Here is a 27,316-nt window from a genome sequence, read left to right on the forward strand (position 1 = left end):
GACAACTGGGTCAGAATATATACAAATTGAATATTTTCTTGACACAATCAAGGATGAAAACAGAATTTCTCTTGAAATAGTCAAAGCGGTCTTCTATCGATTTCATTCTCATACCAGCATCACCTTTCCTGCTGGAAATGCATTTAAGAGCAAAGTCTTTCATGCTTCGAGTTCTTGAAGAAAATACGATCCGGGCCTGGGAAAGACAAAAAAGTACTGTCATACAGCTCCACTCATGTCATTTGATCTGATTTCAACCACAGGCCTGAGGAGGATGATGAGCTCACAATGGCAGAATGTGGGTCAGAACTGGCAGATAGCATTTTTTAGTCTGGAAGGCGGAACGGAGGTGTGCAAAATACTGAGGTGCATTACTGGACAGCCTAGCAGAGACATCAAAAATGCTGAAAAACAAAGAAACAGAATGGCTCCTGCGTTATCTGTTGTATATTATAAGTCATTCAATGACAAGGTCAGCCTAACAGCAAAAAGTAAGATGAAATGTCTCCTTTCACAGTTGATCATATGATCAGTCCAGCATACTTTGAACCAGATGTTGGAATCTTTCGGCCCATGACACAAATGAAAAGTTTATATTCTTGTTTTAAGATCCAAGTTCAACAGAAGTTAACTGGGACTGCAGGCACATAGAAACTGGGGGGACTAAACCAGTAACCCATACTGGGCCTCAGTCCACAGTTTATGTAAGCAGGATCTGAAGGGTTGGACAGAGTAAAGTGATGCCTCCCTCGACACCGCTGACAGAAGAATACAAAGGATGACGTTTTTGGAGGTTAAAGGCGCCAGTAAGCCTCAAATAAAGTGCTTGTCGAATGGACAAATTGTGGGGCTTTGTCTGACAATTTTTGTCACTTTCTGAAAGCTGACAGCGTCTGGCTAGGAGTGCGAAGGTGTGAAAGCGGGCAAGGTTTGATCTTCTCTCTGGAGCTTTCTTTTCTCATTTTTCACATAGCTGTGTCTGTCACTTTTCATTTGTACAAATGAGTGCAACACTATGAATGCCTTGGAGGGCAGATTTTCTACAAGGGTGTGCTGTTATTCCCATATATGAACAATAATCAGATGTCACTCCATTTCGGTGACTACAGGCTTTTCATCCCGCCTTAGAGTGTAGTCACACCAACTAGTTTTGCCAGTGTGTAGCAGTATCAAAGAAAATGCTTGTGGGAATACCTGATTGTGAACAGTGCCACTTTAAATGTATCACTTACTTCTTTCGTACTTCTAGTTAAAAGTTCTGATTTGCCTATCACTTGATTTACATAAATAAATGTGGTTAGAAAAAGTGCCACCAGTCATTTGTGTGCAAGTAACAACTGGACAAGAACCAACTGTCCACGTAGATTCCCTGAGTGACCATAATTTACACCCACCTGCGCAGCATTGCAAGACAAGAGCTAAACCCCCTTGTTGTCAGGAACATGCAACAACACGCCTTTCAATTGAAAAGAAAGAAGAAAAACACAGTTACTGGAAAGACATTCATTGCAGACACAAAGGACTAATGACCTTACAGCTGGAAGGCAAAAGAGAAGCCTGAAAAAACAAAAAAAACAAACTCATTTTCACAAGCAAATGTCTTTAAACATGAAAGAACCTGCCTGCAGTCAAAGGGCCAACTTTCCACATGTGAAATGATCCGTGTACGAACAAACGTTTAGCAGCGCACATGATGTCACGTCAACCGAGCCTTCGCTCTTAGAAGCTGAATGCATATGTAAAGCCCTGGCTTGAGAGTGCCTCACGATCTTGTATGTCACTAAGTTTGCCATGGACACTCCTTTAAATCAGTTTAATGTTGAGTAGACACACGATACACCCAAAAAGAAATGCATGACAAATCCCAGCATCACACCCCTTCCAGTCTATACTCAGTCATCTCTAATAGCACACAAGAATTCTGCTCAAAACAGGTCTTAAAACAACTGAAAAGATCCTTGGAGCACAGTTTTCTTTTTCAATCCGCTCAGGTCAAAGACATCTTACTCTCCCTCCCCATTAGTGCAGCAGTGAAGCGTAAAATTAAATGCTTTCCGCAAACGAGAACTCCCCTCTCACCTCCTGCAATTAGCAGCTTCCCGAACAGAAAGGCAATTCTTCCATGAACCAAAAAAAAACACTACTGTCAACAGAAAGTTGCTCTGTTGGGTTTCAACAACCAGCAGCTGCTACACACTCAACTCTCTGTCCTCAACTGTAACACACAGCGAGAGACAATAGAAACTAATCAGCATCAATTTAGAGGCATAACTTACTCCACATTTTACTCACATTTGTTTCACCGACTCCTTCTGTTCTTTACGTTAACCTCCCTCCTTCCCGACTCCTTTAATCCACTGAAACGGGTCTGTAACTCAATCTTACTGATGTGAGATGACAGTCTGCCAACATTTCAAGTACTTTTCCTGGTAATCTTAAGTCTTCTACCAAAATGCAACAAAGGCAGCAGAAAGCCGTAAAATCGATTTTTACGAGCCAATATTTTATGGAGATCACATGCATGCTAAATTTACTGGCCGGTCAAACAGATTTATAAAAAGCTCCTGGAATGCATTCTACAGGATGTGTCCGATATCTAAAAAGCCAAGAATAAATAGACCATTTCAACTGGTAAGTGACAGAACTGGAGGGATTTGAATTGATGCATTTTCTCCAGTAAACAGACAGAAAGCCCTTTTCACACATGCACTGCAACCCTGAAGTTATCTAGACATTACTCAGAGGAGCTGTATGTGAGAGCACAAATGTCTGAATCAGTTGGACGGGACATTAAACTGAATTTACCCTGCCAGCTCCTTAGTGCAAAGTCTGTGTAATGTCTGATTGAGGCCATGTGTGAATACAGCAGGTCATTTTCCAGAGAATTAAGAGCGAGCGTCTGGGCGTGTCGATGACGTTTTTATCGTGCGATTAGCGCGAAACGGGAGGGATTCAAACATCGGAGGGGGAAGACGCCAACAAAAATATCTGACTGGAGAGACAACAAGATTCAGAAACTTTGTTGGTAAAGGCCGACGCTAAATCGTCAGATAAATTCAAGGAACGGCAAGAGACTCAGTTGTTTATGATCAAACTGCTAACCAGTTACTTGACTGCACATACTTTTCTCATGTCCTGCCTCCTACACGCTCTACCCAGGCGCCACACCTCGCCTAAACAAAACGTAAACAAGTCTTTCCAGTAGATGAGAACACGTCTGACACGGACAATCTCCTGGTTCCTGGTGTGTGCTACATGTGTGAAAAGGCAACTCCTTGACAATGTCCGGACCTGATTCTCCAGACACTGTCTGGAGTTCATATGAGAAAAACAGCTAGAGTTTGCCAGGTCTCACAGCTCTGGCACTCTACTTCACAAATTAGTGGATTATGGGTGAATAAAGACTAGAGTGTGCCTTTTGGTGGACGGAGGAGCCCATCTGTCACTGTGAGGGGCTGGAAAGAGGAGCGCACTACAACTTGGCTGACAACATAATCTGTATTTAATGCAGTGGAATGGGTCAACAGTCATTCTTTGCTGAAATTGTGAGAAAACACTGAGCTCTTACTTTCTGGCTCACTGCACGTCCCTCTAGATAAGATTGTCAGCTAAGTGCCAAAACTGAACACTGATTCAGTGTTGTTGCTTTCTCAAACAGACTGAGGTGTATTTGCAAATATGGGATTTAGGAAAACAATTTGACCGGAAAATGTATAAATGTATACCATCAACTATAGTGTGATCTTAGCTCCCCGAGAGCTGCAGCTGACAGGCGGCTGCTTCTGTCGACAGAGATGCTAAATACAGGTCGGAGTCAGTGTGGGTTGAAAGAACGCACTTACACGCCGCTCACGTTTCGCTTTCTATGTGGATTCCCATTAAGACAGAAAAGGATATCATTCCAGAACCAGTAGAACCAGGTGGTGTACATCCAGAACTTGGTGGCTAGGTAGATTCCCAGAGGGAGAGCGCTGTGCATGGAGTGGTCGAAGAAAGCCCTACGAGGAGAGAGAAGAGAGAAGAGAGGAGAGTTATCAGCACAATTTATCAAAAATAATCATCTGTTTAATTCTGAGGTTTTTGTTCATTGAAATTTACCAGCGTGTTTGGTGCTTTGCTGTGTCATATCTGCACTGCACTCTCTGAGCTCAACAGTCAGTCAGCTAACAGTGTGGGCAGCACAATAACATCTGCTTTACACTGACTCTCTGTCATAGTAAGTGGGCACAGCCTGCCAACAACACTCTCACTATTACTGTTGATTGAGTGTGTTTCTCACAAGAGAAACCATGATTATGATGTAAACACGGTACTTACACTCTACGATACTTTATGTGTTTTACACATTACAATCCACCAGAAGGCTGGTGGTATACACACAACAGTGTAGTATCAGGGTTTCCCAAAGCAAATTGATCGCAATGCTGACCCTACTGGGTAAAATGTGTCCAGCTGTGTTCACCAACTTCAATTTATATCACATTTTCATCAGTAATTCCCAGCTGTATATAACAAGAACTCCTAGTTACCTATAAATTAAGATGACTTGGGCTCAGATAGGTGGCAGAAAATTAAAGAATGGCTTAAACAATTACAAAATAATTAATTGATTGTAGTCAAGTTTTTGCTAAAATGTACACATGTAAATTACATGTCCATGGCGGGTAAGAGAAAACATTCAAGACCTGAAATTTAAAGATTTTGAAGACTATTCAAGACCTGCAGATAACTTGAGTAACCTGTCTGGGGTTTTTTTTCTCTCACACATCTCTGTCTCTAATTTTTCCAACAAAAACAGAACATTTTCTTTTCCACAATATTGTGACGTGCTGCTCTGATTGATTACTGCAAAATAAACACAAGACGTGATCAATCGCCTGCTGAGCTGAATCAGATTCATCTCATCTTGTTATGAACGTAGTTACCAGATGACAGTTTAAACACTCTCCTCACAATATGTCTCTTTTGAATTAGCACATTTTTATTTCAGCTATTATTTGAAACAGACTCAATATACACACTGTGCATATCAAGGCATTCTTCCTGCAGATGTGAAACCTGCTCACTATTGCACGTATAAACAAAGACAAACCATCATGTAGTCAGACAGCAGCAAAAATAAACCGAACCGTGACCTGATGACAGTACAGCACAACTCCACAGCACTAATGTTCACAGTAAGTATTTAAAGAATGTCAGTAAACATAAAGCTAACACACTGCTTAATGTGTGTTATTGTAGTCGCAAAGCTAACAGTAGTGAGAAGGACAACAAACTACAGCAGCAGGAGCAGATGGCAGAGCTAATGGGGTTACAATCTGTCACTGCAGGGTGTGGAATGTTACCAAATTATGAGTGTTTGTTTGCACGTGAGAATATGCGTATGTACAGTTTATGTGTCTGTGTGTTTATGTGACTGAGACGTACTTGGAGAGGAACTGCACAGCGACCCAGACGCCAGCGTACATGACGCCCTTGATGAGCCAGGAGTCGATGTCCAGATCAGCGATGAAACCCACGAGCCAGATGACCACGAAGGGCGTTCCCAGCATCACCTTCTGCCTGAACTCCTGCAGGAGGAAGAAGGAGAGGAAGGTGGAGTGATGAGTAGAGGGAGGATACAGGTGACGTATTTGCGAGGATTGTAAAGTCAAACTGTACGTCGGGGCAGTTTCCATCTTTTTAAATTATAGTGCTGATAACAGTTTGTTCTGATTACGGGAAGAGTGAGAAGTCACAGCTAAAATAAAACCACAGATATGTTGTAAACTGATATTTATAGATACTCATGTTTTTTATGAAGTTTATATAGTGCCTGGGTGGATACAGAGAGTTCAGTGTTACAACCTGATGTATTGTGACTTTTTTATTAGATATGTATATTTTTTATTTGGTAGACATGGACACAGCAGTGAAAGCAGGTTAGCTGTAGTTCACTAATCTATAAAGTCTCTACTGACAGCAACAGGACATGACACTGGGGAAGTGCACTAAACTATAGTGATTTATCATCTACTTACAGTATCTATAAACCAACTGTTACTATCTCTCCCCAGCAATGTGCATTCAGTCTAGTAGCACTGTACAGAAAATGACTAACTCTACTCTTTACCTTTATTAACTAACAACATCCCGGCAGACAGACAGGTGGAAAGACAAAACATTCATGTGAGTTAAAAGAGAGGAAACAGAGGATGAAGGTCTTGCAAGCATTGTCTTTGAAAATTATAATACAAAATCAGCACATGAACACTTAAACCCTTAATTTACTAAACCTTCTACCAGGATGGAAAAATGACCGACCACAGATGTTGGTATTGGTGTGTTTTTGGCTCATACGTTCGTTTGCTGTATCACACACTCCAAGTTCAAAGCATGGATAGAAAAACATACATACATGTAAATTACCACCTGCGATGGTCAGACTAGACAGTAAAAATGTAACCTTCCTGCTTCTTTCCTGTATTTTCTGGGTAAGCGTATTGTTAAATGTAACCCGTTATTTAAGAGTCGTCTCCTTCCTGTCAGACTGGGACCGCGACAGCTTTTAGACACAAAGGTAATCACTATCCTAGACGTGCTGTGACAATGCAGCGGTGCGGAGGTTCAGCCCGGACATGCTGGTCTGAATGTGTCTGTTTGAGCTGAGACAAAGAAAAGGAGGTCAAATGGGGAGTCATAAAGGTTTGTGTGTGTCTTTACAGGGAGGTTTAGACGGATAGACTTGATCTCTTATTTCTACTCTATCGCTCTCTGTCCTTTTCTTTTGGTTCTGCCTGATGTGTTTGACAGCGTGTGTGTGTTTGCGTACCTTGTCCATCTTCAGTCTCTTCAGGTAGGACGGGCTGTCGTAGCCTTTGGCCTGTCGTGCTTCCTGTAAATGATTTATCATCCAAACGTTCTTCCTTTGCTTGGCGAGGTCCAGCGGTGTTTCACCCTAACAAAAAAACGACAAAAGACGAGTCTGACACATCTAGCTTTCACAACGAAAACACTAAAGACATTGTTGATTGTCATTTGTTTAAAGCAACACACTCCTATCAACATATTGATGACAGACAGTGGTGGTAAACTAAGACAAGTTAATCCAGCTGTGAGGAGAGCGTTACCTTGATGTTCTGAGCATCAACGTTAGCGTTGGCGTCCAGCAGCAGGCTGATGACAGTGGTGTTGCCAGCCAGCACGGCCCAGTGCAGCGCTGTGTTCTTGTGATATTTGTCGCCCAGGTTGACAGACACGTTGAAGGTCAGTAGCAGCCGGGTGGGGTCCACGCTGTCATACAGAGGCACGAATCAAATCAGGCTGAGTCACATTAGTTTGAAACTACCTGACAGACAGGCTTGTCACAACACGTTAGAGAAAGTTATGATGCAACATTTGGAAATGATATTCCAAATGTTCATATTTAACACTTTCTATCCCATCACTTTTGACTTTACACTTCTCTTGTGGTGATCAGCAAGCTACTTGGTGATTTTTCCTTCGACATTCTGCCTCTTTAACCTATTCTCACATTCATTGGTTGTGATTCAATCAGAGTAAAGCACCACATTTTCACTGCAGGAAAGCCATCAAAGTTGTAAGAAAACTATCCATCATTTTTGCTTATGTGGTTTAATTTTTTATTGATTTACATAAACTAGTTAATCATTACCTCTTAGTTAAAGGTAGAGTCAGTGATTCTGGAGAAAGATTGTTTAATGCACTTTTTGTCAAATTCAGCAAATATCTCCTCACGGTCCGCTAGCTGTCCGCTCTGTGTGTGCAATGAAAAAAAATCTGGTGTTTAAACAAAGCACTGGCTCTGTATATGGGAAACAAAGAAAGTGGCTCAGACTGAGCCACACAACAACACTATTCCAGCCAATCAGCAGCAGGGGGTGTTTGTGCTCACGCACAGGAAAGGGGGAAATTATCAATGCAGCTGTCTGTGTGAGGACATGACAGTCTCCTGTCTCCAGCAACTGTTGAATGGTGAGTGAGGGCTGGGAGAGGCTGTGGCCAATTCTCATAGGAAGTGTTTTCTCACAGAACAGATACTATTTTATTAAATGTATCAATCCACACTGAATCCAAGACAGTCTCATGGAGACCCTCAATGTTTTTTTATGCTCCGAGTCTGTTTCTGTCACATTTAGTGAAGCGTAATCTGAGCAGGCAGCCCTTTAAATCACACAAATATCCCACTGTATATGTGTTTTCAACTTATTCACTGTATCAATCAATTAATAAATACAAACTCTGTCCACAGAAGCAGACGCTCATGATAATGTTTAAGAGGAGCAGAAGTGACTCTACAGCTGACACATCGCTTTGAATTCCGCCATATTTCTCTTTTGGTTGTTGCCTTGGCAACGTGTGTCCATGAACTTGGGGGCGTGGAGCCTCTAAGGGGCACAAAGGGAGGGGTGTATTTGTTCGGGTGTTAAGTTCAAATATCAATAATCTTTCTCCAGAATGACTGACTCCACCTTTAATTACGCTACAACTCTATTTTCAGCTGCAGTGTCATAATTACCCCTCATGGATCGATAAATTAAATGACTAAATTGTAAATAGAATTAATCCTCCAGAAAACTGCTAATCTGAGAATATCATGATGAAGCTGAGCAGCAATACTGGGAGTTGTTTCCCTGTGTTTGATAAATGACGACTCATTTATACATGAGAAAGCTACGTATGTGCATGGCTGCAGTCAGCAGAGACCTGCTCTAGCTTGTATATGAGCTTCAGTGAACTTCTGCGCAATATTCCAGTTTTTTCCACTGTAATCGTACACACCTGTGTGTCCTGTAAGCCGCCCACATCAGAGGAGTCATGCCATTCTGATCCATCATGTCCACATCCTGCCATTCAGGAAAGATACAGTTTAAAAAAAAAAAACAACTGAAGGAGCACTAGAGAAGAGGGGGAAAGAGGAAAAGAAGCAATATGGCTCCCCCTGATGGAGAGAACTGGTACAAAATGATTTCAAAACAGATGTGAGCCCAAGTGGTTTACAAAGCCCAAGTGACACAGACACAAACAGGAACAAGAGGTCATAAAACATTGGAAGGAAATGCTTGTTTTGAGTGAAGAACTTGGTCAAAACTATTTCAGCAATTACCACCACTTAAAATATCTCTGTGGACCACAGGAATTCAGCACATTTGCCGGTGTGAAAATGAACATTTAATCCGTTTTAAAATTATTTTCTCCTGTTCTTGACAAATAAAATGAAGCACCGACACGCCCTGCAGTCTCAGTCTTTCCTACCTGTCCTTTGGCAATAAGGTAGGCCACGATGGAGGTGTGGCCGAACTGGGCGGCCAGGTGGACGCAGCTGCAGCCCTCGCCGTCGATCAAAGACGGGTCTGCGCCGTATTTCATGAGCTGCACCACCATGGATAGATGGCCTTGTCTGGCAGAAACACAAAGACAAACAGATCAAACATCAGTTTACTAGAGTTATGGGAACTTGCCTTGACTTCTTACTCTGACGTTTTATCTCCTCACTGCTCCGCCTCAAAAACTGAATAATGTTTCTTTTGCTTCAGTTTCATTAATTCTGTTCCAGAAAATAGCAAGTAACATGAAAGGATAAATAACTACAGTCTTTAAGAGGTTTGGGGTGAAGAAGGCCAAAGCTATTCTTGTTTGATCACCCACTTAAGAAGCTGAGTGGGTGACCGAAGTCAATAGTCCAAAGAGTTCAGAGTCTCATATATTCCCACCGCTGTTAAACTGCTATATTTGCACATGAAATGATGTATGCTGGTGTAACTCCCTGCCAGCGCTCATCATTTGATATTTGTCTCCATGGTGAAGCTGGTGATTTGTTACATACTTTTATTGCATACAGTATATTGGGTTTATGAAATTTATGTTTATTACAAAGCTTGTCTGCAATGCAAACTTCCCCCTACAGAACAATAAGGATGTGAAACGAAATCCGTCAAAATGATAGAAATCCCTTTTTTTTTTTAATGGTTTTATTTCGTTGCCTAAATACTTTCACTGCACAAAAACGTGACCAAGCCTGTAACACCCTGCACTCAGCTTCACCGCTCTGTGTGAATGGCTGAGGTCATACAGTAAGAGGCCGGGGGTTTTTAAAGGTCACTGGCAGGTGGAGGTTGGGTAAGACTGAGCGCCTGTGTAGCGGCAATGGTGTGCATGCCTGTTGTCAAACCTATCAATAATTCAGGAACAGAGAGCTTTATTCCCCCCCCCCCCCACTGTCTGCTTAGGAGAAGGGGGTGGGTGGGTGGATCTCATATGACCTGTCCCTTCCCACCACTTTATAGCATAACTGAGTGATCGAGCAAACGGGAAGGAGGCGATAAAAAGGTCTTCAAACAATCAAATCATGTCGAGATGGAGGGTCAACTCATAAAACAAGAGTGTTTGCAAGCAGAATAGTAAAATAGCAATAAAAGCCGTCTGGTAATAAGTTCATAAATGTATGTTTGTAGGAGTGATTTAAAACGAGACACTGAGGATGCCGGGCTGATCCTCTCGGGCAGCTTGTTTGGTGCTTCAATGACCAGGTGGACATTTCATTTTTCAGCCTGGATTTTGGCACAACTGAGCTTGCCCTGCTTGATAAATCTCATGGCTAAAATCGGTGTCAGTTAAAAGCCTTGCTGCTACTTTCTGTAATAACTACAGAAAGACGTTTGGAAGAAGAATAAAAAGAAACATTGAAATGTAGTAGTCTGAGCAAGATGTGACACAACGACATATAGATACATTTGGAGCCATTTGTTGAGCGGATCATTTAGAAATAATGCAGGGAGGAACAGTACAAGCAGAAAGAGCCACAGTGATGATGATGTTTGATGAAGAGCAGCAGAGGACCAACACACACACTTCCGACAGGTAAACTACTTTGCCATGCTGTGCGATGGAAAAAAACTCGCAGCGTGCCAGCTCGACTCGAAGCATGGCTCAGCTCGACTACCTCCAAAACAATGTGAAAATGCTATAGTGTTAGCAGAGCAGTGACATCAGCGCGGGCTTAAAGTAGAAAAAAAACATTGGAAACCGAGCGTTCAGAGCTGGCGCTTTTTGCTCACAGGGATTACATCATACATATGTTACATACATATGTTTACCTCATTATTTGACGCTTAACATGGACATCCAACATTGTGACATTATATACAGTATATGACTGAAAATAAGGAAAAACATAATAGGTCCCCTTTAAGGCTCTGTGGATGAAATGTGTGGCAGATATGTTATCTGAGTTACCTGGTGGCCCAATGCAGAGGTGTAGAGTTGAGGTCTCCTCCCAGTTGGTCAACTATGGCTCCCTTTGATATGTAGTACCTGTACATACAAAACACAAGAATCAGGTGAAAGTTAATACTGCATCTACCCAATAATTTGACCTCTTCCTGGGGGCGGCTGTGGCTCAGAGGTAGAGCGGGTCGTCCACTAATCGGAGGATCAGCAGTTCGATGTCCGGCTCCTCTGGTCCACGTGTCAGAGTGTCTTTGAGCAAGATGCTAAACCTCAAATTGCTCCTGAATGTCGTGCAATCAGTGTGTGAGTGTGTGTGTGTATAAGGATTATAAACTGCTCCTGAGAAGCAGGTTGGCACCTTGCATGGCAGCGTCTGCTATCAGTGTGTGAATGGGTGAATGTTGGCATGTAGCGTAAAGAGCTTTGAGTTGTCAGAAGACTAGAAAGGCGCTATATTAATGCAGGCCATTCACCATTTTTGTTAGTCTAATCTAGGTATGGGCAGTATTACTGATACAAACTACAATGGAGACACTGTTGGCTGTTCTTATGATAAGAAAAAGAAAGCAGTAAAAGTATGTTACATATGTCATGATGTTGAGACCGAGCTTGTTGGGTACACATTAAGTATGTAACACCAAGCCACAAACATTTTCCACAAAGCAACATCCCCAATTTGGACTGCAGCTGTCGATAAAAGTGGAGCAACACACACACACACACACACACACACACACACACACACACACACACACACACGGTCAACTGTGCAGTATTCATAGTAAATGATTCATATCCAGGAGTCTTGTACTGCATTTAAATCTCATTCTTTAAAATAAATATATAAAGATTTGAATTTTTGAACAGTTTTCTTTGAAATGTATCTGTTGGCTTTACTTTAGTTGTCAATGTTACTCATTTCAAATACAGTATGTATTGGATCTTATTTGGATCTTAGCTAAAACAGTACCTCCTATTTAGCATGTAGAAGCAGTATATAAACATTTAAACGGTTTATAACACACTATCATGTTGTTGTCAGTAGATATAAAGACATTTTAAGTGTTTCTTAATATGCAGAATTTGTCAGGAATTATAACACATTATAAAACACATTTTATATGATGTGTTTTAATTTATTGTCATTCATTATCTGTTTATACACCAGCCTCCACTTATGGAGTCATTATACTGCTCATAACACTCCCTTATATAAAAAAAACAAAACAAACGTTGCTCACTTCTCTGCTGAAAAGTACTTGGCAGCTTCATTATGGCCGTCACCCTCGGAGCAAAAGCCTCTCACGCTGCTTTTTGTTGAAGTGCTGCCCGACAAAATGCTCTCCCTCTGCCTGGGGACCTCCCAGCCCCGCAGCCGGTAGTGAAGCTGAAGCCGGAGGCGTTGGCCGGCGCCACTTTAACACCGACTCTACCCGCCAACGGACACTTCAGCCGGGTTTGAAATAACTCATTTTGCGCTAACAGCAAATTATCCATGAGTCCCGTTTGTGTGGGGAAAAAAACATCTCTCAGTATATAACCGAAAACAATTCAAACGCACAACAATCTACAGCCTCCAAAATAACTGTTGACTTGAATTATGACTCATCGACTTGTCTCGCAGGAAACAACTTTACCAACTTCACGCAGTAATTAAAGAAAAGTACAAGAGGTGCTAGAGAGGGTCAGATACGGAGGAGAATGTTTCTGTTGTCTTTTTCTGTATACATCTGTGCCATCAGACAGTTAATTGCTCCATCTATGTTAAACCTTTATTCCATCATGTAAGTGGGTGCTTAGATGCAGGGCAACTGTTTTTCTCTAACGAGGGTAACGAGCTCATGGAAAAGGGTTACTTGGCAGCAGTGATGTGAAGCAGAAAGGCTCCTGCTTCACATTTCACAATCTCACACCTCAGAGCAACCAGTCATACAATTCAAACTTGCAACCGTGCGACCACGAGTCCCTGCTTCGTATAAAACATAATCAGAGGTGACTCACTTGACCAAGTCTATCCTGTTGTTGATGGCGGCCCAGTGGAGAAGCGTTACGTTTTCTTTGTCTGGCTGCCGAACATCGAAGCCCGCCTCCACCAGCTCCCTGCAGCGCTCGAAGATGCCGTACCTGAGGAGGAGAGAGGTGGAGAGAGAGAGCTTAAAAAGTCTGCTCACACACAAATACGTGTGCAAACATACAGGAAACCACAGGGTTAACACACACACACAGAAAGCAACACAACACATAAACAGATACTCCGTCCAAACACGACGCCTACACTGTGGCAAAACTCGACAATCTTTACGCGGATATTCCCAACATCAAATCAAAAAAAATGTGAATAAAAATCTGTTTTTGTCTGATATAACAGCTCAGAAACAGCTTCGGTTGTCTTATCAGGAGGACATGTCTCCTCTTACCTCCTGTAAATTCTCTCATCACTTTCTGAGCTTGTGAATTACTGGTTTGGCATGTGCCGAATCAGAAAACCACAGCTGAAAACATGTTGGCGTAAGTTGCGGATTTAAAATTTGTGGTGTGTTGATAACACATAAACAAACAAGTAGACCCCCCCCTCCCCCCCTCCAGTAATGATGCAGGCCAATCAGTAACCAGTAAAGCATGTCCACCTCCCCATGACCAAACAGTGTGATGAAGCGAATACGTGCATTGTTTCCTGATGTTTGGTTCAAATGTCAGCACACACACACACACACACACACACACACACACACATTATCCACTCACTGTGTGGCTTTGACAATGTCCCAGGTGCTGTAGTCGTCCACATGGTTTTTACGGCTGACATTCTCGCTGTAGCCGTGGTTGTAATGACTCTGGGGTTTGATTTCCTGAAAAGAAAGAGAGACAGAGACACAAAGAGAAATAAGTGTAGTCATAATACTTTATTAAATCTCCAGCATTATCTTGAAACATACTGTAGTAACATGTCACAGGCAGGTGGGATTGACAGTGATTTCTAAACTTAATTTATAATACATGATAAAGATGGGAACAAGCTTCTATTGCAGTATATGTCATTTTCTATCATAGTATTGATCACAATATAGTGAATTTTAGATGTTTACTATCTGACATTTAGCACTTAAATCAAGGCAGTAGGTACCATGGTATAAACAGTATGACAAAATCTATGAGTAGACTCAGTTAGGCTGTAACTAAAGGTTATTTTCATTATCAATTAATCTGTCGATTATTTTCTCGATTATAAAATGTCAAAAATGCTGAAAAAAAATCAGCTGACCAAAGCCCAAGATGCAACCTCAAACATCTTGTTTTGTTGCAACAAACAATCCACAAGACTCAAATGATTAATTGGTTATCAAAATAGTTGGCGATTCATTTTCTGATTACTAACTTATCAATTGACTAATTCTTGCAGCTCTAGACTAATTTATATCACCTCATGAGGTAAAAGGACAAAAGGTATTTTCTGCATGTGACTGACATCAAACTTCCAATATCAAGAAGAGCAAGAGGTGCAACTGTCAAGTGCATCAAGGGTATGATGGGAAACGAAGTTCTATGCAATCCCTGCAATATGTCAACACCTGCTGCTCTAATCGATATTGTTTATTAATAATGGATCAAACCACAATGTGTATGTGAAAGGTGTCACTTGCATCATCATTAGCATCCTTCCAGCTGCATCAGTCAGCAGCTTTCAGCAGAAAAGCTTTGATAAAGCATGTTAGCAACTAGCTGGTGAACATAGTGCAGCATTTAGCAGATAAAGAACAGATTCTTTCCTCAGGAGTTGATGGAGAGTGAATATTAAACTTGCATACACTCATCAGGTGGACACAAACACAACCCCAAATGAATGTGAGTGTTGCTCCGTGTCTGCTTGATACATAAATGGGAAATTGTTTACCAATACGTTGCCTGTGATGATGGAACTGAGCCATCATTACTTGTGCCTTCCCTGCTATGACAAGTCAAAATGTGAAAAAGGCCTATAAATCAGATTCACCGCAGAGAAACTGTGCTCTGATGCTCAAAAGATTTATGTCAGAAAGTAAAATAATGACATGTTTAATACAAGATAGACGGCCTTTGATTGGGGTAGAAACTGAAGACTGGTGATGGGTGGCGTGATATTTTTTCAGCTTCCATGAAAAAACTTTGGAAATCACTGAACTATAGGATAGAGCTCCTGGTGACGGCAGACACACAGCGCCTCGCTCAAGGACACTTAAGCGTTCACCTCAATAAGTGATCACAGTGATAAAAGAGAGGGAAATAAAGGCAGCAGGAGACATACAAAGACAGGCTTGTTGGGTCCTGCAGCTGAAGATCTAATCTGTCACACAGATGTGGCTGTTGTGCTACTTCTCACATTCAATTAGCCTCCATGGTAACGCCGCGGAAACCACAATTAGCCTCCATCGCCTGGAAACAAGGGCTGCGTCTGGTAAACACAGAGCATCCACATTGCCCTCCGCCACTGATGTTCAACCAGGTTATGTCTCTTCTTATTTACATGCACAAACAAAACAACAACCGTATTTCTTTCTATTTATTAAAACACACCAAAATTTACAGGTACACACAAAAATCACAATTTTTCTATCACATTTAGAGCCACAACTATGCTCAAACTGACATCAACCTTGACATTAAAAAATAAGGTATCTCAACAACATTACCACTTTAAAAACTCTTTTGTTTTGTTGAATTTGCAGGCAGGCATTCAAGCCTGTTTGGCTGAGCTGCTGCTTGCATGCATACAGTGATGAGGAATAATGAGGCAGCCCCTGGGGGAGGGGGGGGGGGGGGCATGGCAGGATTGTGCAGAGCTGGTGGGTAGCCTGGGGCGAGAGCTCAGGGCAACAGACACCTCGAGCTGTTACCATCTCGCCATTGAGTTTAGCTCTGGCTTCCCTACAGAGCCAGGGGAGGGGGGGGGGGGGGGGGGGGGGGGTGCTGAGCCAGCGTTTCTGCCACTGTGGGGAATGGTGGCAGTGAAATGAGATGGAGATGGTGCATGGGAGAATTAATACAGCTTTTGTTTTACAATTGAATACAAAATGAATTGTTAGGGCTCAACGACCAATTGAGCTCATATTTATTAAGAAATTACATTAGTGGAATACTCAGGGATGGAAATAATGAATAATGTTCATTCTCTTTGCTGTAACAAAGTCATTTTTTGTGTACTATTTTTACCATGTTTTAGCCATGCTAGCAGCAGCATAGCAGCAGCATGCTAGTTTTAGCCATGCTAGCAGCATGGCTCTAAGAATGACAACGTTGGTCTGTCAGTCTTGTCTGTCAATCCAACACTTTGGTTCAGAGTTAAAGATCTCAACAACCACTGGACGGATTGCCATGGAATTTTTGTACACACACACATATATAACTGGTCTCTGGAGGATAATTCCTATTGATTTTGGTGACTTTTTCTCCAGTGCCACCATGAGGTTAACATTTGTGGTTCAGAATGAAATATCTTGACAACTATTTGATGGGTTGCCATGAAACAGCAGGGTTCGACACAACTCACAACCTGACGGCCTGCCTGGGACCAGTAAACCTTTAAGAGTCTACGAAAAAGAAAGAGGGGCTTTCAACTTAAGTGGAAGCAACAATACTCCTGGGTGGAAAACGGCGACTGTGGTATGTTTTGTACGGTTTGCCAGCTAACTCGCTAGCCGGTAAGCATCCTCACTGCATAGTTATGTGCATATCTTCTGCGTGACTATGACAGCAGCAGACACACAGCTTCCTGTGTAAGTATTCATCACCAAGAGTTTAAACCTGAAGTAACTAACCTGAGGTTTAACCCAGAGTGAACACAAACAAATGCCATTATGTTCATTTCTGTAGATCTCTCAGCATTTGTTAATGTTGATGACTTCAGTTTTTTGGATGGATTGCCATGAAATTTGGTAAAAAAAAGCTTAATTTTACTGAAAAGATGAGTTTGCATGTGATTGGAAACAGAGAATACTAACATATCTGTGGAAGATGCTGTTATAACAGTGCAAACATATCAATGCAACTGTGACATGACCACGATAATACAAAAGATAAGGAGAGCAGGATGTGAAGACCAGCAAAGAAGGGGTTTGATTTTAGAGAGTAAACTACACTGAGGGGGAGGGTGTGATAGAGGACATATGAAGGTGAGCAGCTCTTATTTTTATTCCTGTATATTTCATGTGTGGAAGCTACTACCAGGAGGTGTTTGTACTCTTCAGTGCCAAGTTTTAGTCATTTACAAAACCGTACGATCCCGTTTCAACTACCCCATGTGCTATTCTGGCTAATTTAGCTGCCAGAGAGAGAAAAAAAAAAAAAAAAAGAGGGGGGTGGGTGAGAGTCCCTCAGTTATGATCGTGACTGTGCTGAGTTTTTCCCTACAACAGGCAGACAAACAGAAGCCAAGGAATATTCTAACTCAAAACCTCTTCCCTCATATGGATATTCAATCGAGGCAAATTCTGGGAAAGAGGGGAAACTGCTTTCCTGTCAGTCGAGGAACGGAGGGGGGGAAAAGAGGGCTCGGCTGTAAAAACCTCAGACACCAGATGTTAAATCACTTTCTCCGTCTCAGCCTTCCATGGAGATAACCTCTGACCTCAGCCTTGCTCTCTCTCTCTCTCTATCTTCACTCCTTCCTACCATCTAAAAAGCTGATGATGATGATGAAGCATTTGTAACTATAATGATAATTGCAGCTTGTGCATTCTTCTCCTTGTAATTATGTACCCGCTGCTGATGCTTACAACAACGAAGGAGGCGGCAGTGAAGATATTATTCCTTAAACATATGATCTGGTTTACACCAGCCATTGATTTTAGGTTGGGATGTGTTCAGTGAAGCAGCAGGCTTGGCTTTTGTCAATGGAGCTGGTCAGTGGGACATATGGCAGCCAGTCCTCAGGGGGCGTTGAGTACACATGCCTTGAGCTAGAAATGTTAGGCAGCACCACTTGTGAAAATGTTTATTAGGTTAATGTAGCACCAACAGAAGTAATAATAGTAGCAGCAACAGTACAATAAGGTTTGCCAGACATTAGATTAGAAAAAAAAACAAATCTAAATGATTCTCTCTGCTGCATCTACACCAGCGCTTTTACACTGTCATTGTGTTATTCCTCTCGCTAGCTGGAGCCACAGCTCACAGCCTGATTCAATCTGATATGAGATCCATTCGGAGGGACTAATTCAATACTGGAACCGCAGTTTGCATCCGTGGATGAGAGATGGACACAGAGGCTAACACACTTTTCTTAAATAAAGGGAGGTAATAGGAATGCTCAGAGGAAAAAGATGATGCCTTTTCCATATCGTGCTACAAGTTGAAGGATCAAATGGAAGTCACTGAGCGGGTCTCATACCTTTATGTTCCTGTTATGTAAGAACATTCATTTGCATTTTCAAATGAGACTGGAAGACATTTATTACCTTTCTAGGCTCGTCACGATTCTTCAAATCCACAATTTGTATTGACTTTCGGTTTTAAGGTCACAATTGGATTCGATTTAAACATTTTTTTCCAGCACTGACGGCTATACCATTGTTAGACTACTGAGTCTTGATTTGTAAATATCAACAGATCATTGGTTTCACGCCCTGACAACCATCATTTACATTTTCAAGTTCTTTTTTAAAAGGGATACATGGTATCAAGTGTGATATAACCGCCATATTTTTTTGGGAATGCACCACACTACAGCCATATGGTCAAATTTAAATAATTATTTTATGTAATAATAACTTATTTCACCAGTCGATTGGGAACAAAACACAAAAACAAAAAGAAGAGCCACTAGATGGCAGAGAGATACTTTACAACAACGCCTGCAAGAAGCTTTCTAAAAGTCAGGAAACTAAGTTGAAGTTCAAGTGTTGCAATTTCAACACTCACTTTTTTGTCCTCCAAGGAGTACATGTGCTCCTTAATGAAAAAAAATTTAGGAGCACACAAAGAAATTTAGGAGCAGAGTGAAAAATGTTCAAGTAACACAGAGTTTATAAACTCAGAAATGGGTCAACTTCTCTGCGGTTTATCTTTCACACTAATGTAAGTCATTTCTGTGTCTTACTGTCTTTCGCCCACCGCCAGCCATCACCTGCTGCTGTTCCTGCTGTGTGTGGGAGTGCTCGGGTCTTTGTCGAACAGACTCAAATTTAAATACACTGAGAGCGGAATGATGCAAGATCTGTATTCTGAATGAACAGCATTTCTCCGAGGGGAGTGTCTATGAGAGGACAGGAACTGAACTATCATTCACCTTTTTGTGTTGGACCGCAGTCAAGAAGTGAATTCATTAATCAGGAACGGTCTTAATTGTGTGTTTTAAACTACACACAACTAGATAGACCACTCAGAATTGGTTCTGCTACTTTGGCTTACCACTACCAGAGCACTACTAACCCCCCCCCACCCCCCCGCCTCCTTACTGAGGCGTAGAACAGCCTGGTGATGGTCAGATGGACGGCGATTGTAGATGCTGTCAGACTGTGTGTCCGCGCTGGAAATACAGACAGTCCGCTGGAGCTTTGTCAGTCACTAGAAGCACATTCATGTCCCTTTGTAAACGTTTCTGTGTGGTAGCCGTGTTGTAGCTGAGCTAGCAGCTCTACTATGAGAGGCTCTTCAGTGTGTCTGTGGGGGGAGTGTCAGTAGCCGTAGCCCTGCTGTTCATCATGTCGACGTTATCGTCGTCAGCCCTAAATATCTTGTTACGCTCTGAATATATCACGGTTAGTTATCGGCGGGTCATGTGCTGTGTTTACTGCCACACACAATGTACAGAGTGGCCTCTCTGTTGTCTCTTATCTGGCTTGCTAAAGCTAGCAGCAGCTCTGTGTGAGAGGAATAAACTGAAGCTACAGTTAGTGTGCTGATATTTATACCTGGCGCCATTTCTTTTCTGTGAAACAAATGTAGGGTTAATAAAGAATATCTGACTATTAAATACTAGCTTTGGAATGATTGGCAGGAAGGGGGGAAAAGATTACGGTAGGTTGTAATCTTTACTCGCACACTGTGCTTGTAAGTTATTTTTCTGGTTCACATGTCTGTTTTCAGGGGCAAATGCAAGTGAAATACTTGCACTGTAGAGCCCTGGTCCAGCCTGGAGGACAGCTCATTTTGGTGAAAAGTAGGTTGTAGCTCATTGTCTACGTTTCTACGGTAGCAAAAAGGCCTTGTTTGTGTTTTAATAATGTTTCACCTATAAGTTATTGATCCAGGAAGTCTGAATCTGTCAATATATTTCCAACTTTACCAAAGTGTGTAGCATAGCCTATAAACTGTAGTTTTTCTATCAATGATGCGTTCATTGTTTACATAACTCACAGGGAAGCAAAACGTTGCCACGTTAGTGACTTCCGGGGAAGCAGGAGGATTATCCAGTCCTGTTGTTTCTCAATCATCTCTGGTCCTGTTTACACCTGGTATGAACATCTGTCTCGGGACAGCTCTAAATACAGATGTAAACACACTCAAGACACAGTGAGGCTGGATTGAGATCCGATCAGTCAGATCACATTCGGAGGTAGCCACATTCATTTAGAAGTGTAAACGCAATGCATCCTGGGCCACACTGAAGGACCGCCTACTCAGCTCACGTCTTCTATTTTCCAGCAGACTTGGCAGTGAATTGCATTGCTGCCTCATTGTCCAAAGCTATTCAACTTGTTTGATAACAGGATAAACACGTTAACTTGTTTTTCATGTGAATTAAAAACGTAATCCACCTCCCGTTTTTTCCTGTATTTCCTGTTCCCCTAACCGGTTTCCCTCTTCAAATCAACAATTAGAATAGTAACTAAGCCAAAACCAGACACCAACTTGTTTGTCGCTTGTCTGTCTTAAAAAAATATTTCAGAAGAACGACGAGTTTTTAGTTTTGCTGTGTTGCTCGACATGATGAGCTCAGGATTTATCAGGAGGACGACTGCTTTACTCCAAACAGTATGAACCTGGACTGTGTGTGTATGTAACAGCTGACCTATTGGATGTGTAGAAGAAAACAGAACATTATTAACATTAGATCCTGACCGATCCTGTCGGCCTGTCGGAGATTTAAATAATCAATGAAGTTATGCTGCTGTGTCTGGTGCGTAAATGCGCACAGCTTCTCTCAATGGAGAGATGCAGCTGCGGGGAGATCGCTGCATATAACTCTCTCTCTCTCTCTCGCGGACACCCGGTTCTCTCGCCGGTTAATAATGAATGAATTTGGTCTTTGCGAATGGAAATGATGTCTGTGTTTATTTGCATTGTTAGAGCGGGGAAGTGAGATCCGATCACAAGTGGTCACTCAAGACGCGTGTTAATACAAGGTGTAAACAGACGTACTTAAAAGCTGTCCGCTTGTGATCGGATCACCCGACACGGATGTTAATACCAGGTGTAAACATGGCCTCTGACTCCGGCAGTGGTCATGGTGTCTTGAAAAGTAATACAGATGCAGGCTACTAGTAAGCTGCGTCATCTTTGAAGTGATTTGTTTTTTGGGGTTTTTTTTTGGATGTGCACCAGACCTGCGAGAGGCTGGGTGGAAAGAAAAAAAAATACTGGGGAGAATCGCAGATGCTGCTTTTGATTTTGAAGGTCAAAATGGAATGCTCATTCTGATCAATTTTTGATTTAGAATCCAAATCCTGACACCCCTATCCCTTACATTCCTCGAGAGAGAGGAAAACATTTGCATTAGATAAGTGCACGGCCTGTCTGACTGTGCAACTGAAGTTTAGATGCTCTAATTCAGGTGCCTCATGCACTCGGCCTCTCTCTGCTCTCACTACAGTCTACGAGATGACCCAGATTCCGAGCAGCACCCTGCCCAAACGACAGGCAACTTTGAGCCAAGCCTGTATTGACATACAGAAAAATAAAGTAAATTCAGGATGAAGCTACTACTGTCAGACGGATTCCTTCGATATGACAGGTAGATGTGCAGCCAAAAGGTCGGCTATGAACGTTCCTGTGCGATGATTTGAAAAAGCTGGAGGCTTCGGCACTTTTGAATCCATTGCAAACAGTTTATCTGCAAGAATGGAGGTGAAACGACCGTTGGGCGAAGCACGATTCACAAATATGGTCTTGTTTATAAAGGTGCCAACAAAATGTATTGTAATATATTGCTTCTGTGATGCACAATTTAAGTTTTAATAGATTGCAATAGATGAGAGTATTGACTGCCACTCCTGCACATCAGAGGTCAGTGCAGTGCCAGTAAGAACGCTGCCTCTCTGAATCTCTGCCACCAGTGTCTGTGTGTGTGTGTGTGTGTGTGTGTATTAAAATTCAGCTGACAATGACCAGTCATCTGTCTGCTCCTCCTGTTTTTGTATATCTGTATATAACGTCAGGCACTGGCACAGCACTGAATCCAGACTGACAAAACTAAACTAAGTGGGTCTCTCTAAGCAGTGACATGTAGACAAACAAAGGAAAGAATCGCTAACAATTCATTGTGTCGAGGGAACAAAGAACAGGTGGGTTAAGACATTTCCGTTAATTAGGAGAACCCTCCCTCTTCTAAGCCTGAGCTTTCCCAAGTGTCAAAAGAGGAAATATCCTCTATCAGCCAGCTGATTGTGCCAGTCTAGGCCTGAGTGTTACAGCACCACAGAGAGGAAGTGTTTTATAAAGGATACAACAGGACAAGATAAGAGTAAAACAATGCTCTATTTAAATGTGTATACTGCTTGTGCATGTATGTCATTGTAACGACGCAGAAAGACTAATTACCTTGTGTCACAAAAGAACTGCAGATTTGCATTTCATCCATTTAGCAGAGGCTGTTTAGCTGTTAAGATGTGTATATATATGACAGATGTCTACTACACGTTATGCATGTTAAACTCACGTCGGCCCCCGTAGTATGAGACAGCTGTCACGGTTTGGAGCTGTAATTCCATACACTCTACTGCCACACCACAAAATTATAGAGAATTACACTGCTTCAGCTCTCTCAACACCATCGCTCTCACTTGCTGGTCTCTCATTACTTTTAGACAAGTCAGGTTGCAGGTTAAATAACATTTGTGTGTCAATAATAACATTAAAATTGAATGATCACTCTTATCATTGGTTTACCTAAACCTTCATTCAACCTAGGTTGGGAGGGGTTGTTAGTTGACACGTGCTGACCACCAACTGTGTCGCTTGTGAATGGTATTAAGTTTCACTACAGCAACTACAGCAGAAAAGGTGCCCATACTCCTAGAAAAGGGCTTCATCTCTTGTCATGATCAACAGACTTGATCAATAATGGGTTGGAAGATAACGTCACAATCAACTGTCTTCCTTTGTGCAAAACAAAACTGACAAGATTACAGGATTAACATACTGGATGTGCTTTCACAGATGCATAGTTCATTTGACAGCATTTTCCCACTGTGGGGTCATGTATGAACAGGAAGTCAATACAATAATGGAAGCGGATCTATTTGTGGCTATTTGACTGTAACATAACAAGATGTAGCAACATTACTGCTGATGTGGGATTAGGACCATTACGTTCGGCGCTTCCACTTTTTTGACCGTCAGCCAATGTGGCTTGTAGATTCAGATTAAGATTTCTTTACTGTCATTTCTCAACGCTCGCATCCACTGAAACGAAATGCACCCTCAGCATTTGACCAGTCCTATACACACACACACACACACTAGGAGCAGAGGGCAGAGACAGTGCAACGCCTGGGGACTGACTCTGGTTCATTTTGCTAGTGTAAGTGGCACTGACAGGAGTATTAACCCTAACATACATGTCTTGGATGGTGGGAGGAAAACCGGAGCAGAAACCCACGCAAACACGGGGAGAACATGCAAACTCCACACAGAAAGGGACAACCGGGACTCGAACCCAGGACCTTCTTGCAGTGAGGCGACCACTAATCCACCGTCCACCATGTAGATTTGAAAGTTATTAACCACTCTGACCATACACTAGCCAAAACCAGATCATACATCACCACATCCATTTCACCAGGTACATTAACTCATCCGCCAGAATCTTAAGGACTGAATGAACAACAAAGATATTAATCATATGAACTGTAAATTGCCAAACCAAAAACAGCCTCGAGTTAAAACAAAGCAAGAAGCTGCATTGGTGCGGGCGTGTTGTTTAAGGTACCAGTGAGAAAATGACATACGATCCAGGAAGTCCAGTTGGAGCAACAGATTAAAACAAGGCTTATCAGACGACAAAACACTGCACAGTGGTTTGCATGCTTGTGATTGGCCACAAAGTTGAATCTGACTCAACTTTAGCTGCAACGCAACGTGATGTTATCCAGCGAGGCACTGCGTTGGCATGCAATACATGCAAGCACACATTCCTGATGGGTTACTTTGTATTGTGAACGCTGTATTCAACTGTTTGCCTTGTGACCGGTGTGACAAAAAGTGAAATTGTTGTTATCGTGATAACTTTCCAGAATGATTAAATCCTGTCTGTGAGTATTACAAACCATTATGCAGTGTTTTGCTGTCTGATAAACGCATTAATATGTTACTCCAACTAAATGACACGCACCCAACCATGCAGCCGCCTGCGCTGTTTGAACGCAGGGTTGTTTTGGGTCTGGACACAGCCTTACTGACCGAGCCTGCAGATGAGTTAGGCCATTTGGCAGGCTGGCTACAAACAAACAAGCAAAACAGTAAGGACACCTTGAGAGGAAAGCAAGCAAACTATCAATGAAACAACTACTGTACACATTAAATAGAGATCTACCTGATGATTAGGTAACCTACCAGGGAGAGATAATATCAACTAATTATCTGCTGTGTTGAATATGCAAAACCTACCTAAATATACCACTACCCACAGCCATGGACAGACAATTCACTGGTGTAAACATGCAGGTACAGGTAGAGCCCTGCTTGAATGTTATGAGGATTAAAGAAAGAGGTAAATGTACAACGTCCGGTTTGTGATCAGCAAGACTCAGAATCACCTGTATAAACTTCATCCCCATTTAAGTTTTGTCTGATAATGGTAGCTATGATGTTTACTATGACTTGGAAAAATATAGAGTGATCTGGGTTTAGAAGGGTTAAGAGCCTCAAGCTAGCAAAGCAAAGAGACGAATATTACATAAACAAGTGCGTGCCTGCCAGGTTACCTTGTACGATGTTGAAAACATACCGAATAGAAGTCGAAGTGGAGCTGTCATTTACTTCTGCAATTTCTATCATTTCGTACATCAGTATAGGACAGATATGATTTACATACAATTTGTGTCTATCAATCTTGACAGTATTTGTAATTCCAACATAACGACACATTCCCAAGATACAAGATAACCAAATGACTAATTGATATATCTTGACAAGCCCAACTAAGAGGAATGAGATTGATATAGCTAGCTGTGTACAACTTGAGTACTAGCTATATACAAAGAACCAAATGTTTTCCAGAGACAACGTGGATTTTTAAAATTACATTCATGGCTGATAACATTAACTTATTGATACCTCTGATTAGGCACCACGGTATTCATTTATTATACCTCTTTTGCACTTGACATCAATTTACATCACCGCAGCTACACCAGGCAGCACAGCCACTTTAGCTACAGGGCTAACGTCGTATGACTGTGAGGATTAACCATTAACGTTACTTTACCCCGGTTACAGACTTAACCACACTTATGTTACGATCTTGTTTACTAGCTGCACGTCGTCCCTGCCACGGAAAACAGCAGCTAGCTTCACATTAATACGAACATCTGGCTATGCAGCAGCAGGAGGAGGAGGAGGAGGAGGGCTAGCGTTAGCAGCTTTAGCATCGTTAGCTGCCTGCCACCCCCACCACCGGTGGTGTTGCAGGGGGCATCGGAGTTTCCAGAAAAAAGCACGGCGAAACCGCACGGCCATCCACAGACGGACGGGTGTGCCGCGTTTTGTGTGTGTTCGTGTGTCCGCCCGAAGGCGAGGAGTCCACGGAACATACCTCGGGATGGAGAATAGGGACGCAGCCAGCTTCTTTCTCATATTCCTCCATCGCGTCAGCCATCTTGGTGGTGGTGATGTTCGCTGAGCATTGTGGGAAACAGGAGGCTGTGCAGGGGGGGATAAAAACAGAGGAGGAGGAGAGCTGTCAGAACATCATCATCACCACTATGATCTTCTTCATCATCACCATCATCATCATATCCAGTGACTAGGGGGCTAATAATGCACAGCAAAAGAAATATAAAAACATGTTCAAATTGCAAATATTTCCTCTAAGGTTTTATGTAAGTGTAGCCTACTATGTATGACTATCTTGTTAGTTAAACTGGCTAAAGGAGTGCTTTCAAATCTTTATCAGGATTTCTTCTTCTTTCTATGTCATCAGTTCTGTTTTGTTTCCCCCATGACATCTTGTGAGTTAAAGGATAGGTTCACTGTTTTCCAAGTGTGTCTTAAAATAACAGGCAGGTATTCACATGAACACTGAAAGAGGTTTTTCTTGCTGTGATCATTCCTCCTGTTTATGCTGGCTGTTAAAAGGTCCCTTTCAAAAGTTGATCTCAAGCTTATATGAGGCTTTGGCAGTCTGAGTTAGTTGTATCAATTGGATATCTGCCACATTCTTTTCACGGTCATCTTTTTAGCATCAAATTACCTCTGTGTTTCCTCGGACAGTGTTTCCTTGTTGAGCTGCGGTGGAAGCATAGCAACAAAAAGAGCACTTTGGCACTAAAAAGACTGTAATGTTGAAACATATCTACTTGATTTAACTCATTGGGACACTGAAGATTCATAGTAGCTTCAGATAAATGTTTGAATATATTTTTGCAGGAAGGAGGACTGTGGATTTTGGCCCTCGTCACTTAAATTGTAAGTGCATTATGAAGAGATCTTCTAATGGTCAGTAGTACAGGAGGAATGATTATGGCAATGTTCATTTGGGCTCCAGACTCTTGTTTTAAGAGAGATTTGAAAAACTGTGAATGTGTCATTTAACCTCGTAAAATAACAGGTTGCCCAAAAGCCTGTGTTATTATGTCTATTACAATCTATAGAGTCAGATAGATGCTTCTTTTTCATATTAAATGCCTTTTGTATCCTAAGCACAGGACTTGAGTGAGGTTTGCCAATACAACAC

General features: G+C 42.0%; 1 protein-coding gene across 1 annotated transcript in view; it reads right to left on the bottom strand.

The window, feature by feature from the left end:
- zdhhc17 (zinc finger DHHC-type palmitoyltransferase 17) overlaps positions 1-26,294 on the bottom strand; it is a 33,512-nt gene extending 7,218 nt beyond the window's left edge. Inside the window, exons 1-10 of the mRNA XM_044343348.1 lie at positions 26,177-26,294; positions 13,975-14,078; positions 13,231-13,353; positions 11,236-11,313; positions 9,256-9,400; positions 8,782-8,846; positions 7,110-7,272; positions 6,812-6,937; positions 5,428-5,570; positions 3,898-3,998 (exon numbers count right to left, since the gene is read on the bottom strand). Coding sequence (XP_044199283.1) covers positions 3,898-3,998; positions 5,428-5,570; positions 6,812-6,937; positions 7,110-7,272; positions 8,782-8,846; positions 9,256-9,400; positions 11,236-11,313; positions 13,231-13,353; positions 13,975-14,078; positions 26,177-26,239 — 1,111 coding nt within the window. The 5' untranslated portion in view covers positions 26,240-26,294. The remainder of the gene's footprint in view (positions 1-3,897; positions 3,999-5,427; positions 5,571-6,811; positions 6,938-7,109; positions 7,273-8,781; positions 8,847-9,255; positions 9,401-11,235; positions 11,314-13,230; positions 13,354-13,974; positions 14,079-26,176) is intronic.
- Between the last annotated feature and the right edge of the window lie 1,022 nt (positions 26,295-27,316).

This window comes from Thunnus albacares, chromosome 23 (assembly GCF_914725855.1).
Source record: "Thunnus albacares chromosome 23, fThuAlb1.1, whole genome shotgun sequence".
In the NCBI taxonomy this organism is placed as follows: domain Eukaryota; kingdom Metazoa; phylum Chordata; class Actinopteri; order Scombriformes; family Scombridae; genus Thunnus; species Thunnus albacares.